Raw genomic sequence first — 14,956 nt, forward strand, 5'->3', positions numbered from 1 at the left:
CCACTGCACTCCAGCCTGGGTGACAGAGCGAGACTGTCTCAAAAACAAAACAAAACAACAACAACAACAAAACTGCTGGAAAATAACTATACTTAATGTAAAATGCAAATTTATTCTAATGTTGATTGTGATTTGGTATGGGCATTCCAAGTATGAGTATTTAAGGGCTGGGAAAATCTCCCCAAGGTGAGGTGGTAGAATTAGAAATGGGAAGAACTGGCCACATTCAGAAATATATGCAAGGACTTTGTTGGACTTGCTAGTGTTAAGGGGTGAAGGTGGAGTCCTGGAAGATGTCCACATTCCCAGTTCAAGCAAATGGGAGCAAATATGAGAAGAGCATTTTGTGAAAAAAGCAGGACTGGGAAAGAATTAAGTTTTGGACAGGGCAGGTGAAGGCTGTGGATTGAGAGGTGTTTTGGGATACATGTATTCAAAGTGCTTGAGGCCTCTCAAGTTCAGTATGGTAGCTCACACACAATGCTGCCCTCTAAGAGCTTGCAGTCTAAAGGCGTTTGTGTTGACCAGGCTTCCCTTGGGACATGGAAACAGAGTAAACTTCATGGTGTCCATAGAGTACTCTTTATGTAAAGTGAAATGACCTTGTGGTAGTTCTGTTGTTTGGTGAGGAGCTATAGATGGACAGAAGTCCTGCCACCTACTACTCTGCCTTGCTAATGTTTGAGGTAGTCTTGGTTTGATCTGCAATATGACAGAATTTTCAATACAATATACATTTCTGCCTATCTCTAGGAGAGAAGAGAGCACAAGAGGGCCAGGTTTTCTGGGATGAGGGAGGTGTCTATGTATAGACTTATCATAGTTCATGTTGAGACATTGGGGAAGGGGATTAAAAAATAAAAAAATACTAAATATAAATATAGAAGTTAAAATCCTTACAATTTACCTTTACTGTCTTTTATTTACTATTTTATCTTTTGAATGGTATTCAAATTAAAGTTTCCTTCATGGAGCAATTCTTAAAACTTATTGGAGCAAATCATCTTAATAATTGCATAATCATTTGTTGCAATAGATAGATTCAGAATCAGAGGAGACCAAAGAGTTAAAATACTGCTTACCTTGTAATTGGGTTTGCCTTAACTCCGGTGTTTCAGCTGGTCTTAGAGCTCCCTCTACTGGCCAGTTCCATGATCTGACTATATCCTTCCAACACCTGTGATTTGAGACCCTGGTGTAGTTCAGTGCATTAAAACTCAGAATACTTTCAGAATTTGGTAAACGTTTAAAAATTTGTTTATTTTATATGGTAGGTATTTTCAGAGTTCAAGCAATGTCTCTGTTCCTGTTCACTGTTTATATGCTTCCTGTTTCTCTCTTTAAGGGGAAAATTTTCCATAAAGTTTACAATTCACATGTCCTAAAATAATCCAAAATTGTCACTCTTTGCTAGCTCCAATTGGTGTCGTGGACCAAAGTCTTATGAAGGATTTTCCTGACGCTGCTGGGGAGATTTCAGCCTATGGCCCTGGAGTTGTCAGCATTGCCGTGGTACAAGATGGGGACGGCAGGAGGGAAGTAAGAAGCCCAGCTAAAGCCCCACATTTACAGCTCATTGAAGGAAAGGTATGGTCAATTCACACAGTTTGTGGTTTTAAACGTTTACTTAACCTAGAGGCTATCTGTTGTATTCTCTGTTTCAGAAATCAAGTATTTAAAATCAGTTGTTCTATGTTCTCTGTTGGTCATTTCTGTTTTCAGATATGCATAGTGGTCTCTAACCTTTGTTTGATTGTGGTTCAAAGCAGAATATTTCAATGTAAATTATTTTAATGCAAGTAAGTAATTTACTGGCCTTTTTGACTGTCCTCATAATCACCTTATCTAATTGAATCCCCAAAGTAGAAAAGCTATGATTATTTGAAATTTATTTTTGATTTGGTCCAAGTAAATTTTAAAATGTAGCTTCTTATTTTAATTATCGACTTGAATTTTTTGATATCACCAAAGATAATCTTTATAAACAAAGGTATTTTTCATTAATAATCTATAATTAATGAAATTCTTAAGAAAGGATAATTGTTTTGTGAATCGAGAGTGAGAAGATGATGTGTTGCTTTTGGCTTTATCTTGTGCGTACACCATAGTGAAATGGAGAAGTAACCCAGATTGTGTTCTCAAATGTGTCACTGTTATCCTTTGTTACCTTGGGCGGTAACATCACTTGAATATTGATTTGAGAAGCCTTTGAATTCAGATCTCTTTTCTGTGTCTGCACAAAGTGACTCTTTTTTTTTTTTTGCATGTAACATTGGAAGTAAGCACAGATAAAAATACATGAATCCATCATATTGATTCATAGTGTTTTCTATTTTATTTTATTTTTTATTTTTTTGAGGTGGAGTTTCCCTCTTATTGCCCAGGCTAGAGTGCAATGGCTCGATCTCAGCTCACTGCAACCTCTGCCTCCCAGGTTCAAGCAATTCTCCTGCCTCAGCCTCCCAAGTAGCTGAGATTACAGGTGCCTGCCACCATGCCCAGCTAATTTTGTATTTTTAGTAGAGACAGGGTTTTGCCATGTTGGTCAGGCTCATCTTGATCTCCTGACCTCAAGTGATCCACCTGCCTCAGTATTCCAAAGTGCTGGGATTGCAGGTGTGAGCCACTGAACCCAGCTGTATAGTGTTTTCTAAATTTTAACTTTGAAATTTTTAAAGACATAAATGTATAAAGACTTGCTAGATGACGTAGCTGCCGGTGCCTCAGGTATTCCTGTTCTGATAGCCTCTGAGGCGCAGCATGGAGACGGTCTCAGGGACCAGCCACCATATGGGCCCAGTCTCGTGCCACAAGGTCAAGTGCTACTTGTATAGCAAGTGACATCAAATCATCGACATTCCATTGTTAAAGAATTTGTGACTGTCATATGGAAAAATGATTTGGTTGGGAATTCAATTAAAAATAACAGAAATTGTGTCCAACAAGGTTTCTTTCGATTGCTGACAAGTTGTCAGGATAGTTTTTTAAAATTTTTGCTGACAAGGCACCCAGGAGAATGACTGCTTACATCCGAAACAGAAGAGCTCGACATTTCAGAATATCTGTGTTCCATTTTGCCTAGTTAACTTGACATATCTTGTTATTTTCCTTAAACAATGAAAAAGGTCTTTTAAATTTTAAAGGAAATCCTGCTTGTCTTCAGCAAACAACCGGGTACACTGGTATTTTTGCTAATGCTTTGAATGTCTGTCAGCAACCAGGTTTAAAAGTAAATAATGCTGTTTGAGTCTCATGGGATTTATTTGCAATCAGTTTGAAAATAATTAAATGAGTCAATATGTATGAATTTTACGTGACACAAGTAGTCTAGTCTTTTCTCTTTAAAAATGGGTCATTTAGTTCATTTCTAACTACACTGTGTTAATATAATCCCTTCTTTAAAGTAAAAGTTTTCACTAACTACTCATTTTTTCTTTTGTCCTCTTTCTCTCTTGCATCTGTTTTTCCTTTGATTGTATTCGTTGTGTAATTTCATATTCAATCATGGGTTTGCAACTTGAGAATAGACTGTTTCCATGTGCCCACCTTCACCTCTCATCCACCGTGCTTCATCTTTTTCCCCAAACCTATTGCCTGTCCCTGAAATGGACTTGCTTTCAGACATTTCAGAGGAAGACCCCTTTGGGGAGGCTGACCAGATCACGCTAGACAGCTTAGAGCACCTTTCCACAGGTGAAACGTCTGAGCAGGGGGATTCTGAAGTTGCTATGCCTGATTTGGTCTTGGATTCTGCCATAGCCCCTTCTCAGCCTGAATGCCCTTCTCCCATCCGTGGGAAGACTCTTAAAGCAGCTGACAACAGTGATTCTGAGTTTGGTTACTTCTTCAGTTTCTCCAAATGTTTTCCCTCTGGCTTCCCCTCCCTTCTTGACGAAGATGGATATCTTGCTTTCCCCAGCCTCCCCAAGGTCTGGGTCTCCTTCCTCCCCGCTGGTGTGCAGCACTATGTCCCAATCACCTCCCCTTCATTCATTCCTTCCCTTATCCTCATCTTTGGGCTACTTCTGTCTGCTTCTCAGTCAGTTCCTTTTTCTCTTGCCTTTTCCCTTCCTCTGGCTCTATGCCTCTGCTGTCTGGAGGCTAAAGCCGCCTCCTTTAATGTTTCTTATGACTGTGACTTGAATGACAAACTAGACGAAGAGGAAGTAGTTGCTGGCATGCCCACATAAGTTCAGTTTGTGGAGTCAACACAATACACTTTATCTTAAACCCTTCCTAATATAGAGTGTAAATGTGTGCATACATTTCACCACTGATTACCCTCAACAAAGTAGTACCTGCACATTTTCACACACACAACGTTTTAGTGCATGAGAAATAAGTGTAGACACTTCTTCATTGATACCGTTGACCAGGTCCACACATTCTAAGTTTAGGGCAAAATTGTAGGATTATTTTACAAATATCTAGCTCAAACTGGATTTGTAACAGAAGGTGTGGGGGAGGAGGGAACCTGTATTGCCCGTAACAATCCGTACAGGGTCTCTCCGTTTTGCAAACAGCTATTAATACTCTTCCTTTAGGATGGAACATTTTTGTTCTGATATAGAACTTAGGATGCAGTGGACATAACTGTTCTTGATGTGTATTAGTGGAATTCCTTAGTACTGTTATTTCTCTTGTTGGAAACCCAGATGTGTTCTTGCATCTATGAGGGTGTATCTGTAACCTTTACTCCTGATATTTGTAAGTCTCATCTCAAAAGCTCCTTATCTCCCTATTATTGTAGTATTTGGAGACCAGATGAATTTTAGCTAGTTTTTTTCCCTAACCTTAAATTATGTAATTATATATAAGAGTCACTGTAGGGTGTTTTATAAGGAAGGTACTGTTCTGTTGTCTTTAACAAATGTATGTGAAAAGTGAAACATGGCTTTTTGAATATTTAGACTATATAACACTAAGATTGGGCCTCTTAGTGCTCCTTTATTTAAATAGGTGTTTGGTTTGAGGATTTTTACCCCTATATAAGGCAAATTTTTTTTCAAGTATCCTACCTCTGTGCTACTAAGTCAGCATTAACATGTACAATATATTTTTGATTATTTTGTTAAATGTGGCCTGGTAATTTAGTGCCTCATATTCGGTGGACACTACCACTACACAGAGTAAATCACAAAATTTAGAGCAAACCTAAAGAACAATGTAAAGATAATGCAGTGAGTGTGCATTGTAGGAGAAACCACAATTGTTAAAAAGTTTACCTGAGGAATATCAAAGATCAACATTTTAGGGAATTAAGTGTTGACCAAGGAGTTGGAAGATGTTTCTTAACAGATGATTGAATGTCTCATTTTTCACATCTGATAAAGACTCTGAGCTCCTTGCTTACCTCTGAAATACTATGAATGGTTAAAAAGGAAAGCCTTTTGAACTCTCAGATTTAACACTATCATCCTAATAAAGAAGGAAAAAGATATATATTAGGAATTAACCTGTAAAGGTTAAATGATTTGCCTTTGATAAGGGAGTCAATATTTGTATTCTCACCATTTTTTCCATTGAGTCAAAATTCAGTCAGTGCTTGTTAGTTTTAAACTTCTACATTCATTCTTTTGAATCATCAGATACTGAGAAATGTCCAACTATGAAAAGCTGTTCTTGTTTAAAGAATTTTATGTAAGTGGTTATATTTCAAAGATTATTTTTAAATACCCACCATTTTAGTATGAAACTAGTTAAACAAGCCAATCCCCCACCCCCAGCCAGGAAAGAAATCCATATTTAACAAACTGAATCATAGCTTGAACATTTGTTCACCAATATAAAGCTAAAAACAAATTTAACATCATTATGCTTTACCCCATCACTAGTTGCTTTAGACATTTCAAATTAGAACAGATTGAATTATGCCATTTTTGCACTCTCATATTTTTGTTCCTGAGTACAAAATACTCAAAAGCAGAGCATAATCTAGGGACTGAGAAAGAGTGAAGCTTCCATCCTCCATTCCACCTTTGCAAAGGATCATTTCCATCATTGGTACAACACTGTAGGTGAAGGAAGACCAAAGTGGCTTAATATGCTGCATCTTCTGAGGGCCTCCCAGTAAAGGTTGGTAACACTGATTCACCATTTAAGTTCAAACACAACTTCTTTGCACTGATGGCAGAGTTTCCACTAATGCTCCCCTTCTTTCTGGCCGTTTGCTGTGTGACTTTTCAGGCGAAGATGGAAGAAGAGGAAACACAGCTGGAAGAGGTGGCTGAGTTTTCCCTAAAGTTAAACATCTCATGGCTGCTGCCTGCCATTAGTATTGTGGGGGGGAGGGTCCACTCTCAGGGTTTATTTGTGAGTTGTGCTTGTTGTGGCTTTAAGTTCATAAGATTTGTATTCCTCTTTTATTTTAATGTCTTAGACTGTCGAACTCTGGGTCGTTTTGGTGCTTGCTGATTGATACACTTATGTTTATTTGCCTTTTCCCCCCTGTGTGTGATTTAATTTCACAGAAAAATTCCTTGAGAGTAGAAGGGGATAATATTTATGTCAGACATAGCAATTTAATGTTGGAGGTTTGTATAATCTAAGAAAACAACTCTGTCGTAATGGCTGCCCGGCTGCTGTGGACGGGAGGTCACGCCTAGGCTGGCCGGCAATGTTCTTCAAGCACGGTGCATGCAGTGCATGGGGGAATTCAACTTGGGAGTGCATGTTACCAGCCTGATGGTGTTCCCTTCAAGTGGCTTAGGCAGGACTGTATCTACTAGAAGTTCTCAAAGTGACAAGTGGGAAAAAAAAAATTTAGTCAAATGAATCAAGTTTTTATCCAGTATTTTTGAAGTTGTTCTACAAGTAAACCTATTCTCTCCTAAAGGATTAACTCTAGGGCATCAACCTGAAGTAACACAGTCTCATCCTTAATATATATTAACTAGAACAGAGATTTGTTTATTGATCTGGCATTAAGTCATTTGACTCTTGATCTTGATCTATGCCCACTTTTTTTGGTTTTTTTTTTTTTGGTTAAAATCCGTGATTGGGAATGTGGTCCACTTTCAGTATTGTTTGAGAATATGCTAATTAAAGGAATTATTTTAATTAGAATAAGCAAAAGTGAGAGAGAAGGAAAGGAGGAAAAGAAAGCCCAGTCACCCAATTAGGAATGTAAAATATGTTCCCCATGTCACATGAGAACACTTTTTTTCCCCTTCTTATTTTACAGTAGTATGTGGCAATGTATTCAATGGAGAACTGCAGCTCTCAGTAATCTGACTAATCTGTAGCTTTTGGCAGCTTGATAACTGATGGAAATATACTTTTGCTTAACTTACTAAAATGCTGTACAGTGTAATAAGTAACATTGCTTTGAACCAATGCAAGAAATGTGCCTGATCTCAAGCCACAGTCATTTTTCCATGCCATGCAAAGATTTTTAGATTTTCATGAGTTTTTGCAAATGGCTATAGAAGCTCATAGATGAGCTACTATGCTTGTGCATGAATATGGAATATCTAATTTTATTGGTTGCATGACCTGTTCCTTAAAGTGGGATGAAAGCTATAATCCACAGGTGGCCCTATGATTTTTGAAATATAAATAAATATTTAAAATTTGGTTAAAACCATTTCCTGAACACTAATTACCTTTTATTCCCACAAGTACTATTTATCAGAGCCAGTCAGAAAAATTTCCACAAATACCATTTATCGGGTCCTCTCCCGTGAAAATGGACCTGGTAATTTTTCTTGCATATTTGTCTGGATAAGGACCATCTGGCAATTGCGGAGGCTAGACCCCACTTTTGTGCTTGGCAAGTACATGAGACCAGTCTGTGGTTCATTTTTTTTTTTTTATAAAGAGGCTAAACAGAAGCAGCCTCTGGAAGCAGTAATTTTTATTCCTTAAGAATTAAAAGCCACCACTGGAATTTCCTGAAAACAAACACACAAAAAAATCCTTGACTTTTCCAGTTGGGGGATGATTCTGGTCTGACTTTTTCTTCCAGCCAGTGTGCTTCTGAGTCTGTACCTTTCTCTATTTTGTACTTGATTTACTGTGTTTACAGAATGCAATTTTATGAGTAGTCCTAATCAGAAAGGTAAATTTGCCGGAACAAAGTTATAGTCTGAATTTCAAATCCAGGTACTGGAAGGAAGTGTTATTAGCCATTTTGATGATCAGTTCCATGTCATCTTTCTAATAATGTAAATAATTATTCCTTTAAAAATCCTAAACAGAGAAGGTATCAGAACCCTTTAAAATGTAAATCATTGAAGAAGTACCCATTGACTTTATTTTCAAATTTTGATGAATTCATGAACTTATTCATAGATAATAATATGGCTTTAGAGACTTGGCATTTTTCTTGCTTTACTATGGTTTTTTTAAATCATAAGTTTGCTTTATCTTATTTTTTGGTTTTATTTTTGTCCTACTGGGTTTTTTCCTTTTGGATTTTTTCCCCCCTTTGTTACGTTACATATTGCTAGGAACTGGATAAGGCCCAGGAGGACATACTGAAACATCAGGCTAGCATTAGTGAACTCAAGCGCAATTTTATGGAATCCACACCTGAGCCGCGCCCTAATGAATGGGAAAAACGACGTATCACACCTCTGTCCCTACAGACACAAGGGGTATGTCATTAGCTATTTGTTGGCTCTGTCTTACTCCAGTTGTTCAATAAAACTTAAATTGTTAATCTCCTATGTTGATTCTAGGGAAGTTATAAAATGTTCCCATTTGATTATTTTTATGTAATTACTAACAATTTTTTAAATACTAAATATTTATTAACAATGTAATAGTTATTGGCCTAGTTCTTAGGTAAATTGCATGAGTTTCAAAATACTTTTGAAATAGTTTCAGGATAATTTCACTATTTTACTCAGGTAAATTGGTAGTAGTAATGAATTGTTATATAGGACAATTTATAAAGTAACATACTGTATTTAATAAGCTTTTTAGTTACTGATATCTGAAATAGGGAAATTTACTTAATATAAATAAATAAATAAATAATAAATAAAGGAATATAGACTATTGTTAGAGTGGTTTAAGGTTATTACTGTGAGGAAAATGAGTTTAACTTAGCTTTAAAGACTGATGAGCCCTGTTGAAAACTTGAAAAATATTATATATATTACAACTTAATATTGAAACTTCCCAGTAAGGAAATGTTAGAATTGTGTTTTTAAAATGGTTTTTCAATCATAACATTTCGCCTCACTTACTCTATTTCTTTTCATGGTTTACTTCTCTCCACCACTGGTATGAGTACATATTGCCTTCAGGATATATTCTCAATATATTTCTCCATTCATTGTCATCTGCCTCTGTGCCTGTAGGATTCTTCCAAATCCCTCCTGTTACTGACCAAGAACTTCCATGGGCTCGTTTATCATAGTTGAGCAGACAGTGATCATACTATATTTAATCTGTAGTTTAAAAAATGGTATAAAGATGTTACCCTACAATTTCATCTTTTTCCTTTCAGCATCAAGTCTGACTTGAATGTCGCCAAATTGTAGACATTGATTTAGATATTCTAGTGCTATTTTTATTCACCTTTCCTTAAAAAGAAAAGCTGTTAGTTGCTTTAAATTTCTAAGTTTGTGCCATTGAAAAAGAAAGCTCTTTAAGAACAGATGAGCAAAAAGAATTGCTGAACTGAAACACAGAACTTTTGAAAATGTTAAGACATGCATGGTAGAGTCTTATGAAGTTGGATACAACTTCAGTTCTTAGTTTCAGATTTTTCTGAAGATGATAAAAAATGTCAATTTCAGCAGTCCATTCGAGAATGTTGTGTTTTCTGGAGAAGGTGTCTGATGCCACGCCAAGGCTTTCACCTTCCATTATGTGCCGCTTCTCTTGGTGTGTGTCATTGACCCACACAGGGTCAGTGTTTTATGTTTGTGTTGCTATAGGTGTAATGTATGTGTCTTATTTGTTGATTATGTCTATTGTTTAAAACAATAGAGAAAAGGAGACCATCTTTTCAAGGATATTTTATCCGTGAAGGAGAAGTACCTGATGCCGACAACACGGACAGTTGAAGAAAAAGCTCAGGAGACGGACAAGGTGTTCACCTTGCACCCTTGGATCTACTCTTGCTTCTTCCCCTTTTCCTTTTGTTTCTATCTACAGCCATAAGATTTCTTTTTTCCTGTGTGTCATACTAAACTTTTTTTGAAATGATTTTTGAGCATTTAAAAAGTTAAATCCCCTGTGTATAGAAGCATAGGATTGTTGGATGGGAAATACCATATTGCAGAAGCACTTGAAAAGTCAAAATTTGACATACAGAAACATCCACCAATTTAGGTGATAAGTGATTCCTAATTTGATGTATGTGGCTGACAGTTGGGAAACTGATTTCATGTGAAAATGCACTGTTTGTGCAATACTTACGCACATTGTGTTGTTAAAATAACCACTTATGTGCCTTAGATTATGAGTTTACTAATTACATATGGAAACTTTTTGAGTTTTCATTTGTAAGATTTTTAATGGGAACAAAGATTTTGATGCACCATAGCAGCCCCTCATCTCTCTCTCTGCTCCTGCATGTGTGACATTTCTGACGTTGGTGAGGAAGTTCGCTTTCCATTGCTTTTACATCCTCATTGTTCTCTTTCTACTGATTTTACTTAGCCAGGTGGTCAGTCTGTTATTTGCCGGGACTAGAGAGCTTGGAGTCTAGTGGAGGAAACATGGAAATTGTTAATTAGAAAAGTGTCTCTTTTTTTTTATTTTTTGAGATACAGTCTTGCACTTTTCGCCCGGGCTGGAGTGCAATGGCGCAGTCTCGGCTCACTGCAACCTCTGCCTCCTGGGTTCAAACAACTCTCCTGTCTAGCTGGGATCACAGGTGCCCGCCACCATGTCCAGCTAATTTTTTGTGTGTTTTTAGTTGAGACGGGATTTCACTATGTTGACCAGGCTCGTCTTGGACTCCTGACCACGTGATCCACCCTTTTCAGTCTCCCAAAGTGCTGGGGATTACAGGGTGTGAGCCACCACACCCGGCCAGTGATTAGAAAATTTTCTAATTGGTACTTAGAAAGTTTCAGACACTAAGAAGTAAATGTTAAGAAGGTGAAATACAATGTTGTGTTAGGAGGGGATTAGGAAGACTGTTTTGTCATTGTGGTCAGGAGGAGATGACATTTGAGTTGAAACTTTAATGATGACCAGGTGGACATGTGAAAATGTATCCACGTGTAAGGAAGAGCCACAACACAGGAACTCAAAGACCAAATGACAAGGACTTGGTGAGCAAGGGGCAGCACGAAGGAAGGAAAATTCAAAGAGGTTTGACCCTAGGTCTTGTCACGGTCTTAAAGACCATGCTAACAGTTTGGAATTGTACAATAGGAGTGATGGGAAAGCACTGGAGAGTTTGAAGGTGAGTAGTGGCAGAATCCCACCTGTGTCTGACAGGAGTCCCCCTGGCACTGGATGAGGAATAGATTATAGGGGCTGTGAATGAGAGCAGAGATTATTAATAAGGAACAGTGATTCCCTTCCACAAAGCAGATTCCATTAATTAGTAGAGAGTGTTCATCAGAACACATAGTGGGGTTGGGGAAGGAGGCAAAATAAGTAGAAATAAGGAGTTTGTGGTCTAGTTGAGATGAAATATTTTCAGAACATTGCAAAAGAGAAAGACAATGTCATGAAGCTAAACCAAGTGACCTATTTATATACCTTAAAGGTTAGCCTGAAACCAAAGCCAATTAGACTCCATGTGTACAATGAGGACTTTAATATCACATGCTTTGAAATATTATGTATTTGTGATAACCTATCCTCCAGAAGCAATCACATGGTATCATTCGATCAAATTTAAAGTGATGTCCTTGGATTTTTACAGTAGGAAACTTTGACATTTTAGTGGAGATGTTTAAAATTATCATTTTTCTAGATCTCATGTTTTAGGAATGTACAGTATAAAATATCTTGTCATAGAAGTCACATTAAAGTGATGTTAATGTGAAATTTAAATCTGGAAAAGTCCCCGAATGGTTTATCTGTACTTGAAATTACTGGTTTTTCTGTTCTTTTCCTCCAATACATGCAGGAAAATACATACTTTTTTGACATACATATAGATTGTTCTTATTACAATCATCCATTCATCCGTTTGCCCAGCAAACATTTATCGACCACCTACATTGTATCTTTTTTTTTTTCTTCAAATAACATACTACTGTTAGTTGAAAGTATGTGAGCATTTGTCTACTGGAGTGTTTTGACTTTACTGGAGTACCTTTTCAATTTCTGTCTTTGTCGTATCTTCATTTTACTGTTAATTCTGCAGGAGTTCTCCTTTATCTTTGAATTGTAATTCTTACTGAAAGTAAAATAAAAAAAATTATGCATAAGTATAGAATTTGACTGTTTTTCCAAATTTCTATAATATGGATTTTTATAGTTTTATTTTTAAAAGTAGTAATAATTTGTTTTTAAAAAAAAAAATTGAATTTCCAAAGTGGCTGTAGTTTGAATTTGAACAATTTTGAGAGTAGAGCAGAAAATTGGAAACCAAGTCATTTAATCTTTGATGGGTAAATAACTCTATTGTAAATTTCTTAAAGCTTTTACCTGGTTAGTGAATTATTTATAAACTGAAGTGCATTGGTGGTTATACCCATTGATAGCATTGTCACTCTTCACTTATAATCTGAGAATGGTGTGAAGTTACAGTTGGCAGACCAGAGCTTGTGTTGAACTCTGAACATACCTATGGGAAAGCATGATATTTAGGGCAAAAACATAAACAGCTTAAGAATGAAGTTTTGTAAAATATTTACCTTTGGTTCTAATTTGTATCTGTGTCACTAGATAATAGACTTGGTCTGGTGAAAAAAAAATAGACTGAATAAAATACTTTGATAAAAACAAAAACAAAAAAGAAATAACTCTATTGTAATCCTCTTAACGTGTTGTACGAATTATGATGACTTAAATTTGCATAGAGTATTCTCTCCTGAGTCTAAGAGATTATATACATTGAGTTGTAAGGTACTTTTGAAGGTATGTCATTGAATAATGAAATGTCTGGCATTTCTTTAAGCTCCCCAGTGATCTCTCGCTGTGAAGGGCACCCCACCCATCCCCACTTCCCCTAGGGAGGGTGTAATCATAGAGATGGTAATGAAGCTAAATCAGTCCAGAAGCTTTTTTCTCTGCTGAATATTGCAAGTGCCTACTCACCTCACTCTCCTCACCTCGCTCTCTGTGCTCCTCACCCTTCTTAGCTTACAGTATGAGGGGACCCCTGGGGAGTGTCATTGATTTTTCTTTAAGATTTCTGAATAGTGGCTGGGTGCGGTGGCTCACGCCTGTATTCCCAGCACTTTGGGAGGCCAAGGAGGGTGGATGACCTGAAGTCGGGAGTTTGAGACCAGCTTGGCCAACATGGCAAAACCCTGTCTTTACTAAAAATACAAAAATAAGCTGGGTGTGGTGCCGCATGCCTAATAATCCCAGCTACTGGGGAGGCTGAGGCAGGAAAACCACTTAAACCTGGGAAGTAGAGCTTGCCGTGAGCCGAGATCACTTCACTGCACTCCAGCCTGAGCAACAGAGCGAGACTCCGTCTCAAAAAAAAAAAAAAAAATTTTGAATAGTGGGGTTTATTGGGAGTTATTCTCACACTTCTGACACGAGGGACTTCGGGGTGACTCTTGAGTATTGACATTTCAAGTTTCTAAGGACAGTTGTCCCTCAGGCAGGTTAGGAGCCATCATTTAAGAGCCAGACACAGCAAAGTTAAATTTGCTTTAATCGTTTTAAGGGAGAAATAATTTTCACGTTGCTCATTGAGCTTTCAACACTGAGTTTGTCTTCCTGTTTTGAATTGTTTTTCTTTACCTGTTTCTTTTTGCAAAAAAAAAGGGGCAGGGTAATTTATTCTGTGGCATATTTAGCATGCCTGAGGGAATGAATGCGGTCTGCTGTCAGAATGTTTGTTGTACAGAGAGTTAAGGTGGTATCGAGGAGGGAGGAGATGGTAGGAGCTGGAGTGGTGAGAGAAGGCCTTACAGAAAATACAGACTCTGAAGTGGGCCTCAGGGAGGTTAGAAAACTGGAAAGGACTAGAGTGTGCAAAGAAGGGCAAAGAAGGGTCTTGGAGGCAGGAGAGGGAGGACTGCCCAAGCTCTAACACAGGGATAAGCATTTCAAGTGTAGGGGCCACTGAAGAGGCCATTCCGTGCAGAAAAAGGCCAAGGAACTACCTCAAGAATATGTGAAATGGCATTTGGGTGGGTGGGTTGTGCTCAGTTGTTGATCAACCAAGCAATTTTCCCTGGTTTCTGTAGGTCGCAACTATCAAAGATTCTCAAGCAGGGTGGAAAAGCTGGCGCCCACAAACCTCTGCATAAGCCTGCTGCAGAATCTGTCAGAATTCTCATCTTTCTTTCATTTTATGCTGTTCTGTTGTTCTTTCTTGTGTAACCTTTCCTTTCTTTCAATAGGTCACTGCTGTCTGTTCTGACTTATTGCTAATTCTTTGCTCTTCCTTTTCTGACCTCTCTAGAGCCTAGAAGAGGAGATAACATCAATTTTGTTTAGTGAAAAGGGCTTTTCTGATAGCATGAAAGCCACCTTCACTTCAGCCACCACTTGGACAGCAGAGGGCGCTGTTGTGAGCGCTAATGCACCTTCTGAAAAGCTTTCTTCCTCGCCCTTCTCACACTTGCTTGAGGTGCATTTTACTTTGTTTCCCCTGTTACTAAAAGCCACATATGAGAGAGATTTTCATTTTTTAAATATTCAGACACCCTTCCTTCCAGTGCTTTCATTGGTGAAATTAATTCTTCCTGGGAGAAACATTCAAGAAACAATGACTGATTTGGAACATGAAGAAATGATATAGATTGGATGTTTCTCCTGCTTCTTTGGTCAAAGAAAAAAAAAATCTGCCTAAATTCAGAGAATAACTTAAATCATTAAGTTCCAGAGTCTGAGCTGTTAAGCAGAGGGA

General features: G+C 37.6%; 2 protein-coding genes across 7 annotated transcripts in view; both read left to right on the forward strand.

Moving 5' to 3' along the window:
* EPB41L2 (erythrocyte membrane protein band 4.1-like 2) overlaps positions 1-14,956 on the forward strand; it is a 238,933-nt gene that overhangs the window by 191,083 nt on the left and 32,894 nt on the right. For 4 of the 6 annotated variants that reach the window (XM_011951634.1, XM_011951639.1, XM_011951638.1 and 1 more), the window contains exon 12: positions 1,415-1,587. In XM_011951634.1, coding sequence (XP_011807024.1) covers positions 1,415-1,587 — 173 coding nt within the window. Of the gene's footprint in view, positions 1-1,414; positions 1,588-6,470; positions 6,534-8,450; positions 8,598-9,942; positions 10,045-14,956 lie in introns of all 6 variants that reach the window. The other 2 variants (XM_011951632.1, XM_011951633.1) reach the window with 2 other exon arrangements.
* Positions 3,524-5,499, forward strand: LOC105518595. Its single transcript, XM_011951631.1, has one exon. It carries the CDS (start codon positions 3,537-3,539, stop codon positions 4,188-4,190), a length of 654 nt encoding a protein of 217 aa, XP_011807021.1. The 5' UTR covers positions 3,524-3,536; the 3' UTR covers positions 4,191-5,499.

Source organism: Colobus angolensis, unplaced genomic scaffold (assembly GCF_000951035.1).
Source record: "Colobus angolensis palliatus isolate OR3802 unplaced genomic scaffold, Cang.pa_1.0 Scaffold322, whole genome shotgun sequence".
NCBI lineage: Eukaryota > Metazoa > Chordata > Mammalia > Primates > Cercopithecidae > Colobus > Colobus angolensis.